We start from the raw sequence: 17,095 nt of genomic DNA, 5'->3' as shown, positions 1-17,095 counted from the left end.
ACTTTCTCAGGTCTCTCCCCCCCACCCCCCAACATATTTGATTTACAGACAACTTGTGCATGTGTCCAGTAGTCATTTAAATAGATCCTTTACACTGAATACAAAGACTTTTTAAAAAAAATTGTGTTGAGTCTTCAATTATTGCGCTTGAGGTTTGTTTATAATCTGACCTTTTCTATGTCACATATACATTTGGAAGTAAATAGCACAGTTGATTACATTTATAGGCAACTGGCAAGCTCTTCAAGAAGCAAACTTCATGTATTGTATTTTATACCAAATCCATTGTAAAATTAAAATAAATTGCGATAGTTTAATGTTGCTCATGACTAATGAGAGCGCTTCTCTCTGTGTAACAAATATACTTTTTGTTTTAGGTGAAAGGCCATTTAAATGTAGTGAGTGTGGGAAAGCATTTAATCAGAAGGGGGCATTACAAACCCATATGATTAAACACACTGGTGAAAAACCCCATTCCTGTGCCTTTTGTCCTGCAGCCTTTTCTCAGAAAGGCAATCTTCAGTCACATATTCAGAGAGTTCATTCAGAGGTAAATAGCTCAGTTGATTACATTTATTGGCAATGTACTTTATATAAAGATCTTTAATGTCCATTTCAATATAGTGAGTCCACACTTTCTGAACCATTAATTGCATGGTCCATTGCTAGATGAAATAAAAGTACCATATTTTCACGTGTATAAATAACCTGTGGGTGGTTTATTTTTTTGCAAACAACAAGGGAGGGCAGGGATATAAAAGCACAGGCTTTCTTCAAAAGCATTAATATCGAATCTTCCAGTCCCACTGGTCCCCCAATCCTGCCCCATCACACTCCACTTGCTAGATCACCATCCTCCATTTAGGAAGGTTTGGGTGCTGATCCAAGAAGGATCAGCTCAGCACATCTTGCGGTCCTGGGCAAGTCTTGGCAAAAAGCTGAGCCTGAAAAACTCCCCTCCACCTCTCTCAGAAGCTGATGGGAGTTGTGCTTTGAATGTCTCCCAGAAGCAACCCCCATGACTGCCTGTGGGACTACATTTCCCAACAACTCTTGAGCATCCAGTGGCTGCTCTTGCATCTCATCTGCTACTTTAAAGATAAGAAGGGGGTGATAAATTACATACAGGTGAAACTCGAAAAATTAGAATATCGTGCAAAAGTTCATTAATTTCAGTAATGCAAATTAAAAGGTGAAACTGATATATGAGATAGACGCATTACATGCAAAGCGAGATAAGTCAAGCCTTAATTTGTTATAATTGTGATGATCATGGCGTACAGCTCATGAGAACCCCAAATCCACAATCCCAGAAAATTAGAATATTGTGAAAAGGTTCAACAGTCTAGGCTCCAGGTGTCCCACTCCAATCAGCTAATCAATCCATAACACCTGCAAAGGGTTCCAGAGCCTTTTAATGGTCTCTCAGTCTGGTTCATTAGAAATCACAATCATGGGAAAGACTGCTGACTTGACAGTTGTGCAGAAAACCATCATTGACACCCTCCATAAGGAGGAAAAGCCTCAAAAGGTAATTGCAAAAGAAGTTGGATGTTCCCAAAGTGCTGTATCAAAGCACATTAATAGAAAGTTATGTGGAAGGGAAAAGTGTGGAAGAAAAAGGTGCACAAGCAGCAGGGATGACCGCAGCCTGGAGAGGATTTTCTGGAAAAGGCCATTCAAAAGTGTTGGGGACTTTCACAAGGAGTGGACTGAGGCTGGAGTTAGTGCATCAAGAGCCACCACACACAGACGGATCCTGGACATGGGCTTCAAATGTCGTATTCCTCTTGTCAAGCCACTCCTGAACAACAAACAATGTCAGAAGCGTCTTACCTGGGCTCAAGAAAAAAAGAACTGGTCTGTTACTCAGTGGTCCAAAGTCCTCTTTTCTGATGAGAGCAACTTTTGCATCTCATTTGGAAACCAAGGACCCAGCGTCTGGAGGAAGAATGGAGAGGCACACAATGCAAGATGCTTGAAGTCCAGTGTGAAGTTTCCACAGTCTGTGTTGATTTGGGGAGCCATGTCATCTGCTGGTGTTGGTCCACTGTGCTTCATTAAGTCCAGGGTCAACACAGCCGTATATCAGGAGATTTTGGAGCACTTCATGCTTCCTTCCGCAGACGAGCTGTATGGGGATGCTGACTTCTTTTTCCAGCAGGACTTGGCACCTGCCCACACTGCCAAAAGTACCAAAACCTGCTTCAGTGACCATGGGATTACTGTGCTTGATTGGCCAGCAAACCCGCCTGACCTGAACCCCATAGAGAATCTATGGGGCATTGCCAAGAGAAGGATGAGAGACATGAGACCAAACAATGCAGAAGAGCTGAAGGCCGCTATTGAAGCATCCTGGTCTTCCATAAAGCCTCAGCAGTGCCACAGGCTGATAGCATCCATGCCACGTCGCATTGAGGCAGTAATTGCTGCAAAAGGGGCCCAAACCAAGTACTGAATACATATGCATGCTTATACTTTTCAGAGCTCCGATATTGTTCTATTTACAATCCTTGTTTTATTGGTTTCATGTAATATTCTAATTTTCTGGGATTGTGGATTTGGGGTTCTCATGAGCTGTACGCCATGATCATCACAATTATAACAAATTAAGGCTTGACTTATCTCGCTTTGCATGTAATGCGTCTATCTCATATATCAGTTTCACCTTTTAATTTGCATTACTGAAATTAATGAACTTTTGCACGATATTCTAATTTTTTGAGTTTCACCTGTAGTACCATGCTACCACATATATATGGTATACGATATATAAGGTATGCAAGGGAGAAAAGGCCATTGGACTGTCAACCCCCTGCAACCTGTGGAATCTCACAGGTAACGAGCTACCTTGGTACTGTATATTTCTGCTTGAGATTACTAGCTGAGATCACTATGTGCAGGAAATGAATATGTATAGCTTCTGGAGCATGTGAAAGAATTTTTTTTTAAACAAATGCTTCCTTGCTGAAGAGCTATTTTAACTCAAAACACATAAGATTTTATGGAATGTCCAATTTTATTTAGACATGTACCACTTTACATTCTGTGTGTATAGAAAACTGGTGCAATCCCCTGAACTCACCATCAAGGTGAGGAGCAGGTCTTGTGGTAGCAAACATGAATTGTCCCTTTTGCTAAGCAGAGTCTGCTCTGGTTTGCATTTGAATGGAAGACTACATGTGAGCACTGTATGATATTCTCCTTAGGGATGGGGCTGCTCTGGGAAGAGCATCTGCATGCTTTCATGCAGAAGGTTTCAAGTTGCCTTCCTGACATCTCTAGATAGGCATGAGACAGACTCCTGTCTGTAACCTTGGAGAAGCTGCTACCACTCTGTGTAGTCACTACTGAGCTGGATGGACCAGTGGTCTGACTCAGTATAAGGCAGTTTCCTATGTGGCTACAGCACCAACTTAAAACCTTTCTTCTTCTTTTCTCTTTAGTCCCACCCCCCTTTCATCATTTAATTTGCTCAAGTCCAACAGTAATTTAATTTCTTTTCTTTAGTTACGGTACATTAAAAAACTCCAGGATACTGCTACTTATAGTTGAAGTATTTTTCAGTTTCGTGAATTGAAAGTGGGCTTTAATTTGTGCAGGGAAAGGATTGTGCTATACAGAATATTTAGGAATATAGCTGGGCCTTTTCAAACCCTTGAGTTAGTTTATAATTCAAACTTGTCTGGGTCTCTCAGCTGGGGAATAAGATGGAGAGTATATTTAAAGAACTCCTAGTTTAAAACTTTGTTTTGCTCTATAAAATGCAATGTTTTAAGATTTGGTTTTTTCCCCCTCATTTGCTCCTGAAGGTGAAGAATGGTCCTACATATAACTGTACAGAGTGTAGTTGTATCTTCAAAAGTTTAGGCAGCTTAAATACTCATATCAGCAAGATGCATATGAGTAGCACGCAAAATGCAGCAAGCTCTACCACAGAAACCTCTCCTATTACAACGGTAACATTTATATCTTATTCTCTTTCGGTCACAGGGATTTTGAATATGCTTGTCCATGTGTATATTATCTATATGAGCTATTTCTGTTTTCTCCAGAGGGTGCAAAATCCATCAGGAATGTCTTCTCTTCTGGTCCCACTGAAATTCATGGTGGTTTTGCAAGAGCACAGTGCTCTTTAGCAATTCCCATTCATTTCAGTTAACTATGCCAGCAGAAGTTCTCATGGGACTAAGGTTTTCATGGCCTTCAGCATTGTTTTTGTCAATAGATTAGTAATGTTACAAACTTAAGCAGGTTGCATGACTTGTTTCCACCTGGGCCTGTCTGCATTTGTGGGCTTGCTGACTTGTACAGGCTTAAATCTCCGTGACTACAGCTGATTGATGTATGACATCCCTGATTTGAGGATGTGTTCTCCTTGAACTTTTAGTCTTGCCTTATGAAACAGATTTTCCCTGCCATTGAATCTGTGTGTGTGCGTGTGCGTGCATGTGCGCGCGCGCACACACACACGCGTGTGTAAGATCCAGACTTCAAATTGCCCACTCTATATACAGCTGATGTAGGCCCTTACCTATGAAATCTCACCCCACAGCAAACTGGTTGGTCTTTTAAAGTACTTCAGAAATATTTGTGTGTGTTTTTTTTACATCAGATTAGTGAAGTTTCTCTTTTAGAACAAATTTTAATGAAAAACTATTTTTCTGAGAGCAGCAATTTTAAATTTTTACAGGGCTATATTCTGCACAGACTTTGGATGTGTACAAGCCGTTCGTGCACCTGGCAGCAAGGCAGGGAGCAGTTCCCTTAGAAAGCAGGTAAGGAGCTCCTTACCTGCTCGTCCCTGCCCTGCTTCTTTTCCTCCAGCAGCTCCCCCTCTCCAGAATGCTGCACTCGGCTGCTGCGCTGTTCCCTGCAGCCTCCGTGTGGCATCAGCATGCATATGGCTGGTGTGCATGCTGATGCCACATGGAGACTGCAGGGCATGGTGTTATGGAGAGCTGGCACTGCCGGTGGAAAAGCAGTGGGGTGGAGACAAGCAGGTAAGGAGCTCCTTACTTGCTTTTTAAGAGAACCACTCCCTACCCCACCAAACCAGTTTAAACACCAGCGCCCAAGCCGGTTTGGTGCTTCTCAGAGGAGGCACCGAAATGGCTCATGCACAACCTTAGCATAGTCCCTTATCAGCACTATGGTCCTGCTGGGACTTTTGTGCAGCTTCAGAGGCAGCCTCAGTGGTATAGTGATGGGGATGCTGCTGAGTTAAAGCGCTTTTGGGCAGCAGCACAGCTTTCCATTGGGAGAAAATGTGTTTTCAGTAGATTAATCAGTTCTTTTAAATCTGCATACTCTTCCATGTGAGAAAAATATTTCTGGAGGAGAAATAATATTTTGTTCTTAGATGATGCATATAGGAGTCATAGTGGGGAATTATCTTAGAATTATCTTTTTCTCTCTCATACAAATGATGCTTGCTTTCTGTGGATTTTTAAATCACAAAAATATAAATTATAATCAGCACAAAATTTTCATATATCATGAAGCCTTAAATATCAATATAGTACACCTAATGGTGCAGCGGGGGAATTCTTGACTAACAAGCAGAAGGTTGCCGGTTCAAATCCCTGCTGGTACTATATCGGGCAGCAGCGATATAGGAAGATGCTGAAAGGCATCCTCTCATATTGCACGGGAGGAGGCAATGGTAAACTCCTCCTGTATTCTACCAAAAGAAAACCACAGGTCTCTGTAAAGAAAACCACAGAGCTCTGTGGGCGCCAGGAGTTGAAATCTACTTGACAGCACACTTTACCTTTACCTTACCTTACAGTATTCCAAATTTTATTATATTAATGTATCCAAATATTTTCTAAGTAAAAGATGGAATGAGAGGTCATTAAGGTCATTCATGAGAATCGTTATTCTTAGCCAAAAGATTAAAATATCCTAATTTAATTATGAATGCTATATGTATGCATATAGTTAACAGCTGAAAAGAACTTGAATGCATTTGTATTATATCTCACTTTCCAGAACACTCTAAATAGTTGTGTTTGAAAATAAGTTTCCTCTGCCTTCCATCATTTAATATTGTGATTTCTCTTTGGTTTTTTCAGCTGTGTTTCATCCACTCTTAGCAAGATGGTTGCTTATTTTTCAAAACTTTCCCCATTTTTGGCAGTTACTAACATAGATGCTGTAAGGAGGTTAGCCATGTGCTTATAAACAACAACATACTTGTGGTGGTGTTTCATTCTTATGAAATAACAACAATGAGCCCTTTGCTGACTGATTAATTAGGGGCAAGTTTTTAGTCAGTCAGAATGTTTTAAATCTGATACTCCAACTGATTGATTAAGCATTGCAGTCCTGATCCTGCAATATTTTTACACTTCCTGGCTGACATACTGCACAGTGAAACATCCAGTGGAAGTAGCACTGTGCAACTGCATGGATGCTGTTTTAAGTTGTTGCACAACTGCCCTGTCTTGCAACACCCTCCGGGCTGCCTTTCATGTTGCACAACTGCCCTGGTGGATCCCTAATGCCAGTATTTTCACTGTGTAGAGTGTTGGCTCCTGTTTCCTTTTAGTACAGCTGGTTAATATCTTTGCTGTTCTCTTTTTCTATAGGATTCAGTCACTCAGCCTCTGACATTAGCAACAGTTAACTTGTTGCAGCCTGTTGATAATAAATGGAAGAATGTGAGTATTCTAGTTCTTAGATTAAAATAGTCCTATTCAGTCATTCTCAAACTAGGTACACTGTACGCAGGTAGCAGGGGAACAGAAGCATGCAAGCAGTCGCATGCCCCATTCTGATTGGCTCCTTCGTCATGCCCTCTGCTCTTCCCAGGTTCTGTGCTTGTCTGAGGAGGGAACTGCTGACCTTGGGGATGCTGACCTCTGCACAATTTAGACTCCTGGAACGTCCAGGGTCCAATAATGTGGAGTGAGTGTCCCTAGGTTTATTGCTGAAAAAAGGGTTGAGTTAAGGGGCACGTCAGTGTGGGGAAGTGTATTCCTGTTCCCCTGCGTCTGGATACAAGTGACTGACTGAATATGGCTCATGTGTCATTGCTATGATGTGTACTCATGGATGTCTGTTTGAAGAATTTTCCATTTATGTTAAAGAGATCCAGTAATCTCAAAGACGGACTTCAGAGGACGTTATGCTTGTCTGCCAGTTTTAGACCCCATTGCTGTCATCCAACAAGGGGAGACTTTGTGCTGCTCCTTATAGTGCTGGAGAGTACTGCTGGAGGGAAAGAATACCCTCGTCCAGCATCTGGGCTTTGCAGAAAGTCTCCCCACAATAATATTGCACATTAATGTGTATGTAATAATGAAGAGATGATCAATATGGCCAGTTCTGACAATGCTGATTACCTATTTGGAAGGGGGCTGAATCCAAGCACCTGCTTCCTCTTCCCCAACAGGTGGTTAGTGCTGTCAGAGCCAGTAATATGTGTGGCAGTCGAGTGGGGTGATCTTCATGCAAATGAGCAAAGATTGTGCAAGAGCATCTCTGGATTGGGACGAGTGTGCTAGATATGAATGTAAGAGAACATTATTATTATTGCTAGCTGTTTAATAAACATAAACAGTAATGTTAAAATATTATTTAAACACTCTTGAAAAATATGGGACTATGTGTGCATTTATATCTCTCTTTTTGTAGAACAATTCTATATAATTGTGGTTGTAGGTTTAAGATTTATCATTGCCTGTTGGATATTTAAAATGCTTTTTCTTCAAAAGATAAAATCTTTCTTTTGGAGTATAAATTGTTTGCCAAAGAGAATAATGAAGAGCATGTTAATATGGTTGTACAAAACAAGAACATACTTCGATTTTATTTTATGCAGAATGTTTTAGGTACAGTACCTTAGAATATAATGGCCAACATTCTCTGCAGCCTTACAAGGGCGGAGCAAGAACTCTGCCCTTGCAGCTGTGGTTGTGGGTGACTAATTGTGGGGAGGAGGGCACGATTTTTGCTTCTGTTCCCTCCCTGCAAAATCCCTGTTGGCTGCCAGGAATATGTCTCTGGGCTCTGTGGACAACCTAAAGTGGAAGTAGATGCATAGGCAGAGGACAGGAGTGCACACTGCTGATCTTCAGGGATATCACATGGAACAAGGCTTAACCATGGTTCCATGTTACATCTGAATCAGCTCAATGTAACAAATCAAGGTGGTGGTTCATGGGGGGGAAATGAGGTATGTTAAAATGTTACGGTATCCTGCTATCCGAATGAGCACTGTAGAGCTGCAGCCTTGAAGGTGATCTTCTCTTATGGTGTGTGAAGGAGAAGTATGAAGTCTTCTGGTTTCCATTTTTAAAATAACTGCAACTCTACATGTCATATAAACTCAGGGAACTGTGGCTAGTTATAACTATGGTTTGTTCACCAAGCAGCATCTGGAACCAGAGTCTGATGTCGGTTTATTTAAACAAAGAATAATTAAAATTAACCACAGTTTTCAGTGCAGAGCATGGGGTAGCTAGAAGCCCAAGCTTCAGTGAGCATGGGGTGAACTTCAAGAGAGGCTCCTGAGGAATCTGCAGAGAAACTGCTACTTCCACAGATATCAGCCTACTGATTGAGATAGAACATAGTGGCACAAAGCCCAGTGAGCAATCTCAGGCATCTTTAGCAGAGAATGTTGAGTGAATCTGCATACAGGCTGCTAACCTCCTCAGACTTCAGCCAGTGGTGGCGAGAATGGAGTATGGCAAGAAACTGGTGAACTTGTATAATCTCTGACATCTTCAGCAGAGGCTACTGGTAAAAGATGCAGATGGGTTGCTACCTCTTCAGACGTAGGCTTGCTGCTCATTGTATTTATTTCTCACCAAATCACTTCATGACTTGGTGGACTAGCTTTGTATGTCAGTTTAGGCTTCAAGTTGTTCACTTTGGGAAAAACCCTTGGATTTTGGAATGGATTTTATAGAATCAATTTCTTAGTAAAACAGAATACAGGCAAACCTTGCTATTCTTAACCCTGACATCCACGGTTCTGCATATCTATGGTTGGGCAATTGATACCTGACCTTGGTATACGTGGAGAAAAGAGGTTAAATTTCACATATCCACAGTTTTGGGGTGACTACAAGATCATTTTCCATTTTGCAGCACTAAGCCATTTTGTGGCTCTTTTGGGGGGATTGCTGTGATTTTTCACATTAAAATTGTGGATATGCAGCTTCTAGGGGGCATTTCTGGACAGCAGAAGACCTGCGGAGCGCAATATAACACTTTATTGCAATTATTTTAGCCATTTTTAGCTTTTCCTGAGCTTTCTTCTTCTTCTTCTTTTTTTTTGCACTTCAGGAACCTAGTCTCTCCCCCCCCCCCACACACACACCATTGCCATAGACTTAATGCCTCATTATCTGCAGTTTCAGTACCCGTGGAAATTGGCGGGAATGAAACCTCCGCAGATAACAAGGCCCACCTGTATTCTTTATTGTCAAATTTTGAATGTATTCCTCGCCCAGTTCTATTAACATATGGACTACTTCAAAATATACAAGTAGGCCTATTTTACTTTTCTTAAAAAAATAGCAGATAAGTTCCAAATGTGTTTGCATATACTTTTTAATTCCTCTACAAATAATTCCTTTGTATTCAAGGCTATATTTATTTTGTCCACAGACAGAAAATCCAGTAACTTCCGTTGCAGGACATCAAGGGCAACAGTCTGTAACTGATGTTATTCAACAACTCCTTGAGCTGTCAGAGCCAACTGAAAATAATCAGTCCCAGCAACCTGGTCAGCAACTCAGCATGGCTGTGGGCATCAACAGAGACATTTTGCAGGTAGGGAGACCCCATGTCCTATTTTGGACTCCCATTTATAGCATGTGGACTTCTATGTTTGACTTGACCCCGGCATATCAAGCAATATGCTAAGTTTCCTTTTAAAAAAAAAATTAGGGGACCAACTGACTCCTCTTCCCCACATTCTTCCCATTTTTTTTCTAAAATGCTCCCTAGTTTCAAGCTGGCAGCTGAAATTAGCAGAATATCCTAACCAATATAAGTGCCTAACATTGAGACAGAAGGGCGGAATATAAATAATTTTAATAAAATAATGAAACAATGAGCCTCCTTTAGGAGGGGGGATGCCAGCTGAAGATGAGCGAGAGGCCTGCGACTGTTTCTCCTTCATCTTAATAATCCCCCATAGTTTCTGTACCTTCCCTTCCCTACAGAAACCTATGCTATGATTTGCTTGTGCTGCAAATCCACTACATCCCAGGATTCTCTAGAGTTGAGCATTTGTATGGGAATTGGAGCACAACATCTGGGTCCCCCTTCTAGCTGGCTTCAAACTTGGATTCTTTGGTGTGCAGAACTGTCATACCTCTATCTGCAGCATTAGTAGAAATAATAACATGGAATAATGATGAAAATACAAATATATATTAGTGGATGGTATCCCAAAGGATTTATTTATTAAATCTGATTGAGCAGCAACTTTTTCCAAATCATGGTGCTGCTCTGATGATGTCTAAAGAAAATTTCTAGTTGGTAGACTATGGGAATTGTTATAAGGTACTTTTGCTTTAATTCTAGATACTGCACTAGCATTACAAACTACTGTTACTTTTTTTTCTTGGATGAGGAAACTTGAAAACTTGTATAACTTTCAAATTAACAGTGAAACAAATCAAATAGAATTTCTTGAATAATGGGTTTATTAAATACTTGCTTAATTCTGTGGGTAGAACGAACTGGAAATAATTATGAATCTTGCTTTCAATTTAATTATGTTTTTTCTTAGCAAGCCTTGGAAAATAGTGGACTATCTTCAATCCCAGTGTCAGCAAATGCTGACTGTAGTGATAGTAAGCCTACTCCAACTCAGGATGAGAATGCACATGTTCAGAATCTCTCTAGTCATCAAGTGGACTCTAGCAACACAGAACAAGTTAAAGAGCCCGAAAATTTAGATAAAGCGGATAAGAAGGAGAAAAGGGTTCTGAAGAAAAAGTCGCCATTTTTACCTGGTAATACTAAAATTGTTAGATTATATATGATACCTGTTGCTTTTCTGTCAGAGCTATTTCATACTGTGTGGACTTTTCCCAGAGAATATGATTCAGGTTACATCACTATACACTGAAATATTACAATATAATTGCTTGTATATTCTGTCTCATTTTCTCCTATCAAACCTGTATCAGTATGTCTTTCTGTATTAGAAATCTGAGTTTGGACTGCTTTTTATCTACATGACATTCACAGGTGATAAATGTATTTAGGAAAGGTGAATGTGCATATAGCACTTGGTCATCATATTTTGTAAGCCTGTGCAAAGTTGAGTTGCTTTGCTTTAGGGACCAGTTTAAAGCTTCTAGAGGTCTCCAGTTTGACTGGGCTCACTTCGAAAGGGTCTGCTTAGCTTTGAGCTGAATCCTTCAGCAGCTCAAAGTGAAGCTTTGTCCACCCCCACCCGAATGTTTATCTGGACCGGTGGGTGTAAGCACAAAAGATTCTAATACTTCTCTTCATTCTTGATGTGAAGAATAACCAGTCACATCCCATGGCTTAACTTTTAAAACAACATCCCCCCCCCCCCATTTGCCATGGAGGGAAATGGTGGGAATTTGTTGTACTTTTTTGAGACTGCAGCCATTGCAGTTTGTTTTGATTGTTCTTCTCGCATTCTGATTTCTCCTGTGAGGCTGTTGTATTTGTGATATTTTAAGCAAACAGAATATGTACTTTTCGTATCAGTTGTGTAATTTTCTGTTTCAGGTTCCATACGTGAGGAGAATGGAATACGATGGCATATTTGTCCGTACTGTTCTAAAGAATTTAAGAAGCCCAGTGATCTTGTGCGACACATTCGCATCCACACTCATGAAAAGCCATTCAAATGTCCACAGTGTTTCCGGGCCTTTGCTGTGAAGAGTACTCTCACAGCACACATAAAAACACACACCGGCATTAAGGCTTTTAAGTGCCAGTATTGTATGAAGTGCTTTTCTACCTCAGGAAGCCTAAAAGTGCACATTCGTTTGCATACAGGTAGGACCTCCCATATATCCTTCTAGTATTAGAAGAGTTGTTTAGGAATAGAAAATCTTACCAAAATATTAAGAAGCAATAGTCTTTATAGGCCTTTAAAAACCTTTTTGTTTGTTTGTTTGCTTGGTCACTCTGAGGAATTTAAGTAAAACTTCAGTAAAACAAAAAACCCACTAATACAAACATCGCAAATATTTTGGATATCTAGATTTTGAAATGTGACTAATTCCTATTTTGGGAAGAAAAAGGGGGGAAATCGCAACATCTTCACGTGCCATAAGTTGTATTTACATGCCAGCAATACTGTGTATAACTAGAATGTGTGCACTCCAGCCAACATCATGCATTGTCCATAATATGTATTTATTTATTACTATTTTATATCATGAATTTATAAAAACGTGTGGTACAACAAAACAAGTCAAAATAATAAAAAACAAGACAATTGAAACTACACAACTAAAATAATTATAACAATTAAAACCTCAACTAAAAACCTGATTAAACAGGTGTGTTTTCATTGCCTTCCTAAAAGCAACCAGAGATGTTAAATATTTTACTCTATTAGGGAGTGTGTTCAAAAACTCAGGGGCAGCTATAGAGGATACCCGACCCGAAGTATCCAGCAGTATAGATATGCACAGAACTGCGGCGGGGAGGTTTGAAGGCAGTAGGGGTTTCTCTTTAAGAGCCGGGGAGGATGTGCGGCACGTCGGCGATTTCCGGTCATATCTGGAAGACCAGGGTGGCAGGGAGGTACGCTGCCACCTTGATCCGCTTTGTAAAACATGGATGCCGGTGGGGGGAAAGTGGCGGGAGGAGTACGTGCACCCTCCCTCACTCTTAAAGAGAGACCCCTAACGGTTCTTTGAACCGGTTCCATGCATATCCCTGTCCAGCGGCAACTGTAGGCAAACCTCTCCCGATGTCTGTAATAAGCAGTTGAGCTCATGCCAAAGAAGGCATTCGCTTAGATACCCTGGGCCTAAGGCATTTGGGGCTTTATTGGTAATTACCAACACTTTGTGTTTCACTTAGAACTATATCGGCAGCCAGTGTAGGGCATATAAAATGAGTAATATGGTCTCGCCAAATTACCCTGGAGACCAACCTGGCTGACAAATTTTTCACTAATTGAAGTTTCTGAACTACATATGAAGACAACCCTACGTAATCAATTGCAGTAGTCAGGCCTGGAGTTTACCAGTATGTGCACTGCTATTTTAAGGTCGTTCTCTTTCAGAAACGGATGCAACTGACGTATCAGCTGGAGCTGATAAAAAATACTCCTGGCAACTGCCTCAATCTGAGGTACCAGAGAGAGGTTTGAGTTCAGAAGTACCTCTAGACTGCTTACCTGTTCCTTCTGGGGGAGTGTAACCCCATCCAGGACAGGAAGATCTATCACGTCTCCTGAATTATGACCCCTTACAATTAGGGATGTGCATGGAACCGGCGTGGGTGGGGGTTTCAAAGGTAGGGGGTTGCTTACCTTTAAGGACCGGGGAGGGTGCCCTTACCACTCCTGCCACATTTCCCCCGCCGGCGTTCAATTTTAGAAGTCCCCGTCAGGGTGGCAGCATACCTCCCTGCCACCCCGGTGTCCTCCTCGGCCGGAAGTTAATGGAAGTACCTGGTGTGAGTGCACGTCATCGTGCGCATGCGTGACAGGCACTTCTGTTAACTTCTGGCCGAGGAGGGCAGCAGGGAGGTATGTTGCCTCCTCAATTGGGACTTTTAAAATTGAGCGCCAGCAGGGGAAATGCGGTGGAAGGGTTAAGGGCACCCTCCCCCAACCTTAAAGGCATGCCCCCCGCCTTCGAACCACCAGAACCACCAGCTGATCAAACTGGTTCAGAGGCCCATAAAGGGCCTCCGAACCGTTTCTGTGCACATCCCTACTTACAGTAAGCACCTCCATCTTGTTTGGATTCAGCTTCAATTTATTATCCATCATGCAACCCATTACCACCTACAGGCTGTCATGTAGGGAAGTTATGCAATTTCCTGATGAAGCGATCATGGAAAAATAGATTTCTATTTCAGAAGTTTTTTGTAGATGTTAAGGAGCATTGGAGATGGAATTTGTTACTGATGAATTCATTTATAGAGTTTAATGTGTGTTGGCTTAGTAGCTGGGTAAGCATAATAGGTTACTGAGATTAAATATTATTGGTTGTGTATGGTAGATACACATAACTTAAATGTTGTACTTACGTTTGGAGAAGGAGATGGGCACAACTTCATTGCCTCACCACACAATTGCTATACCCATTTTTGCCAAACAGTAGTTATAGGGAATAGTTAAAATATGTTTAATTTGATAAAATATTTTAATATACACCCTATAACATTTTTATTATAATTATTTATTTCCTGTAATATTTTAATGTCTTCTAATTTTATTAATATAAAAATATCCCTATACACTAATGTCTTGATCCAGAGAATGAGTCCCAAGTGCAGAAGATGCTTCTTTATGCAGAGCTTCTCTGGATTAGGAACTATGGGCATAAAGTAGATGCACAAGTGGATGTGCATCCAAATACTGATGTAAATATGCATTTGATTGTGAATGGAAATGTGTGCTTTGCTGAACATTCTGTTGCACCTAGCCACACATAACTATGCAGTTGGGTATCCACACATAACTATGAATGAGTTTTGGCAGTAAAATATTGGGGCATTACAGAGAAGCTGGACGAAGTGTGTGAATCCCAGATCTTGCCATGTGATCAGAGTGTGTGGAAGTGGGGAAATAATATCTGTATAGAAGTGCAAAGGGCAAAATGTTTCAGTGAATTCAAGAAATGTAAGATTGATTACCTTTTTTGTTGTTGTTTATTCTTCATATTAAAAATAATGCTTCAATTTTCTTTTTAAAGGGATTAGACCTTTTGCTTGCCCTCACTGTGATAAGAAGTTCCGAACTTCAGGTCACAGAAAGACACACATTGCCTCTCACTTTAAACACACGGAACTAAGAAAAATGCGGCATCAGCGTAAACCTGCTAAAGTTCGACTAGGAAAGAACAGTGTTCCAGTACCTGATATTCCTTTGCAGGAACCTATACTCATAACAGATTTAGGTAAAATATGTACAATATGATTTTGCTTGTAAAGAATGGGAAATATGTTCACCTGTGCATTCTTCCTTACTTATTTACCAGATGATAGTCCAGGTTCTGGGGTACTCTCCCCTCCATCCACTAGAAGGCAGGTTTTCTTGAAAAATGAAAGACTTGCTTGAGGATTTCAGCTAAAGTTGAAACCATGTCTTATGTCAACCCTGGGATATAGTTAGCTGTTGCTAATCAAATAAAGCCCTTTTCACACATTATGTTCAACATATGTACAGTCTTTGCACAATGTATGCACATACACAGGTATAGTTATTCACACTCCTATGTTCAGCATGTGTACAGTAATACACTTCCTGTCTGCACCATTCATTTGAGAGGAGCTGTACCCAGATTCAGTTTTAAAATGAACACATGTGTAGTCGTTCATACAAACCCGTCCACTCATACAATGTAATGTCTGAATAGGATTTTTATATGGCAGAAATATAAGAAATACAGAGTAGATTACTAAAGGAAGGGAGTCAAAGCAGAGACTACAAATCAAGTGCGGATCTGGATAGTGGGTTCAGACCTTCATAATGATTGGGTTCTGCGCCTGCGCAGACCATGCTTCGGATAGAATTCGTTAGCTCCTCGCAATGCCAACCACCAGCAGCACGTGACTGCAGTACACTTAAGCGGCGGTTAGGCGTCCCTTTCCCCAGCTTGTCTCTTACACACATGCATGTAACATGTAAAGACATGTTAAAAAAAACAAACCCACTCCAGCAGCCATCTAATGAAGTCTCTCCGACAGCAAATGTTGCAGGGTTGAAACCAAGATGATCAGGGCCCTAGAGCCTTATGAGGCAAGGCTACAACACCTGGGGCTTTTTGGTTTAGAAAAAAGGCGACTTTGGGGAGACATGATAGAGGGCTAGAAAATCATGCATGGTGTGGAGAAAGTGGATAGAGAGAAAATCTTCTCCCTCTCACGTAACACTAGAACCAGGAGTCATCCCATGAAATTGATTGCCAGGAAATCTAGTACCAACAAACGGAAGTACTTTTTCAAACATCGCATAATCCACTTGTGGAATTCTCTGCCACAACATGTGGTGATGGCCAACAACCTGGATGGCTTTAAGAAGGGTTTGGATAACTTCATGGAGGAGAGGTCTATCAACGGCTACTAGTTGGAGGGCTATAGACCATCTCCAGCTCCAAAGGCAGGATGCTTCTGAGTACCAGTTGCAGGGGAGTGACAGCAGGAGGGAGGGCATGCTCTCAACTCCTGCCTGTAGGCTTCCAGTGGCATCTGGTGGGTCACTGTGTGAAACAGGATGCTGGACTAGATGGGCCTTGGGCCTGATCACAAACACGAACATGTGGATGCACCAGCTGCACGCCTCCTCTCCCACCCCTTTGTTGTCTTCCACTTCCGCAACATGCTCACTCTGACAACAGCCTTTTTTTAAATTGCGAAGCAGGCTTCACCAGAGAAGTTGCTCTGGTGAAGTCACAACAACAACAAATGTTTATATACCACTTTTCAACAAAAAGCGGTTTATGTAGAAAAATGAAGAATAAATAAATAAGATGGTTCCTGTCCCAAAAGGGCTCACAGTCTAAAAAGAAATAAAAGATAGAAACCAGCAGCAGCCATTGGTGGGATGCTGTGCTGGGGGTGACATGGGCCATTGTTCTCCCCCTGCTAAAAATAAGAGAATAACCACTGTAAAAGGTGCCTCTTTTGCTCAGTTAGTAGGGGTTCAAAAGCTTCAATTTGCCTTGAGTTGCAATATTCACCTTTAGTTAAATTACTGATTAAAATAGGAACTTTGAAACTTCATAACTTCAGAAATAGGCAGCAGATTTTTCTCAAATCTCCTTGAGATTTTGACATAATCTAGATTGTCAAAAGGAGAACTTCTTTGGATAGGAACAAAAACAGTTGCAAACATGGTGAAGATTGTAGTTCAAAGCAGGCTTTTAGAACTGCTATAGTTCAGCCATTCTTCATTGGA

General features: G+C 41.1%; 1 protein-coding gene across 16 annotated transcripts in view; it reads left to right on the top strand.

Moving 5' to 3' along the window:
- Positions 1 to 17,095, top strand: part of ZNF236 (zinc finger protein 236) — a 121,620-nt gene that overhangs the window by 21,633 nt on the left and 82,892 nt on the right. For 15 of the 16 annotated variants that reach the window (XR_008306411.1, XM_053247167.1, XM_053247162.1 and 12 more), the window contains 7 exons: positions 378 to 550; positions 3,813 to 3,959; positions 6,594 to 6,665; positions 9,625 to 9,789; positions 10,757 to 10,982; positions 11,734 to 12,006; positions 14,892 to 15,095. Coding sequence is in view for 15 of the 16 variants with exons in the window: in XM_053247167.1 (XP_053103142.1) it covers positions 378 to 550; positions 3,813 to 3,959; positions 6,594 to 6,665; positions 9,625 to 9,789; positions 10,757 to 10,982; positions 11,734 to 12,006; positions 14,892 to 15,095 (1,260 nt within the window). In the remaining variant the exon portion in view is untranslated. Of the gene's footprint in view, positions 1 to 377; positions 551 to 3,812; positions 3,960 to 6,593; positions 6,666 to 7,399; positions 7,520 to 9,624; positions 9,790 to 10,756; positions 10,983 to 11,733; positions 12,007 to 14,891; positions 15,096 to 17,095 lie in introns of those variants that run through there. The other variant, XM_053247171.1, reaches the window with a different exon arrangement.

This window comes from Hemicordylus capensis, chromosome 4 (assembly GCF_027244095.1).
Source record: "Hemicordylus capensis ecotype Gifberg chromosome 4, rHemCap1.1.pri, whole genome shotgun sequence".
Taxonomy (NCBI): Eukaryota; Metazoa; Chordata; class Lepidosauria; order Squamata; family Cordylidae; genus Hemicordylus; species Hemicordylus capensis.
The sequence above is the reverse complement of the archived record's forward strand: the minus strand, read 5'-3'. Positions and strand labels throughout refer to the sequence as shown.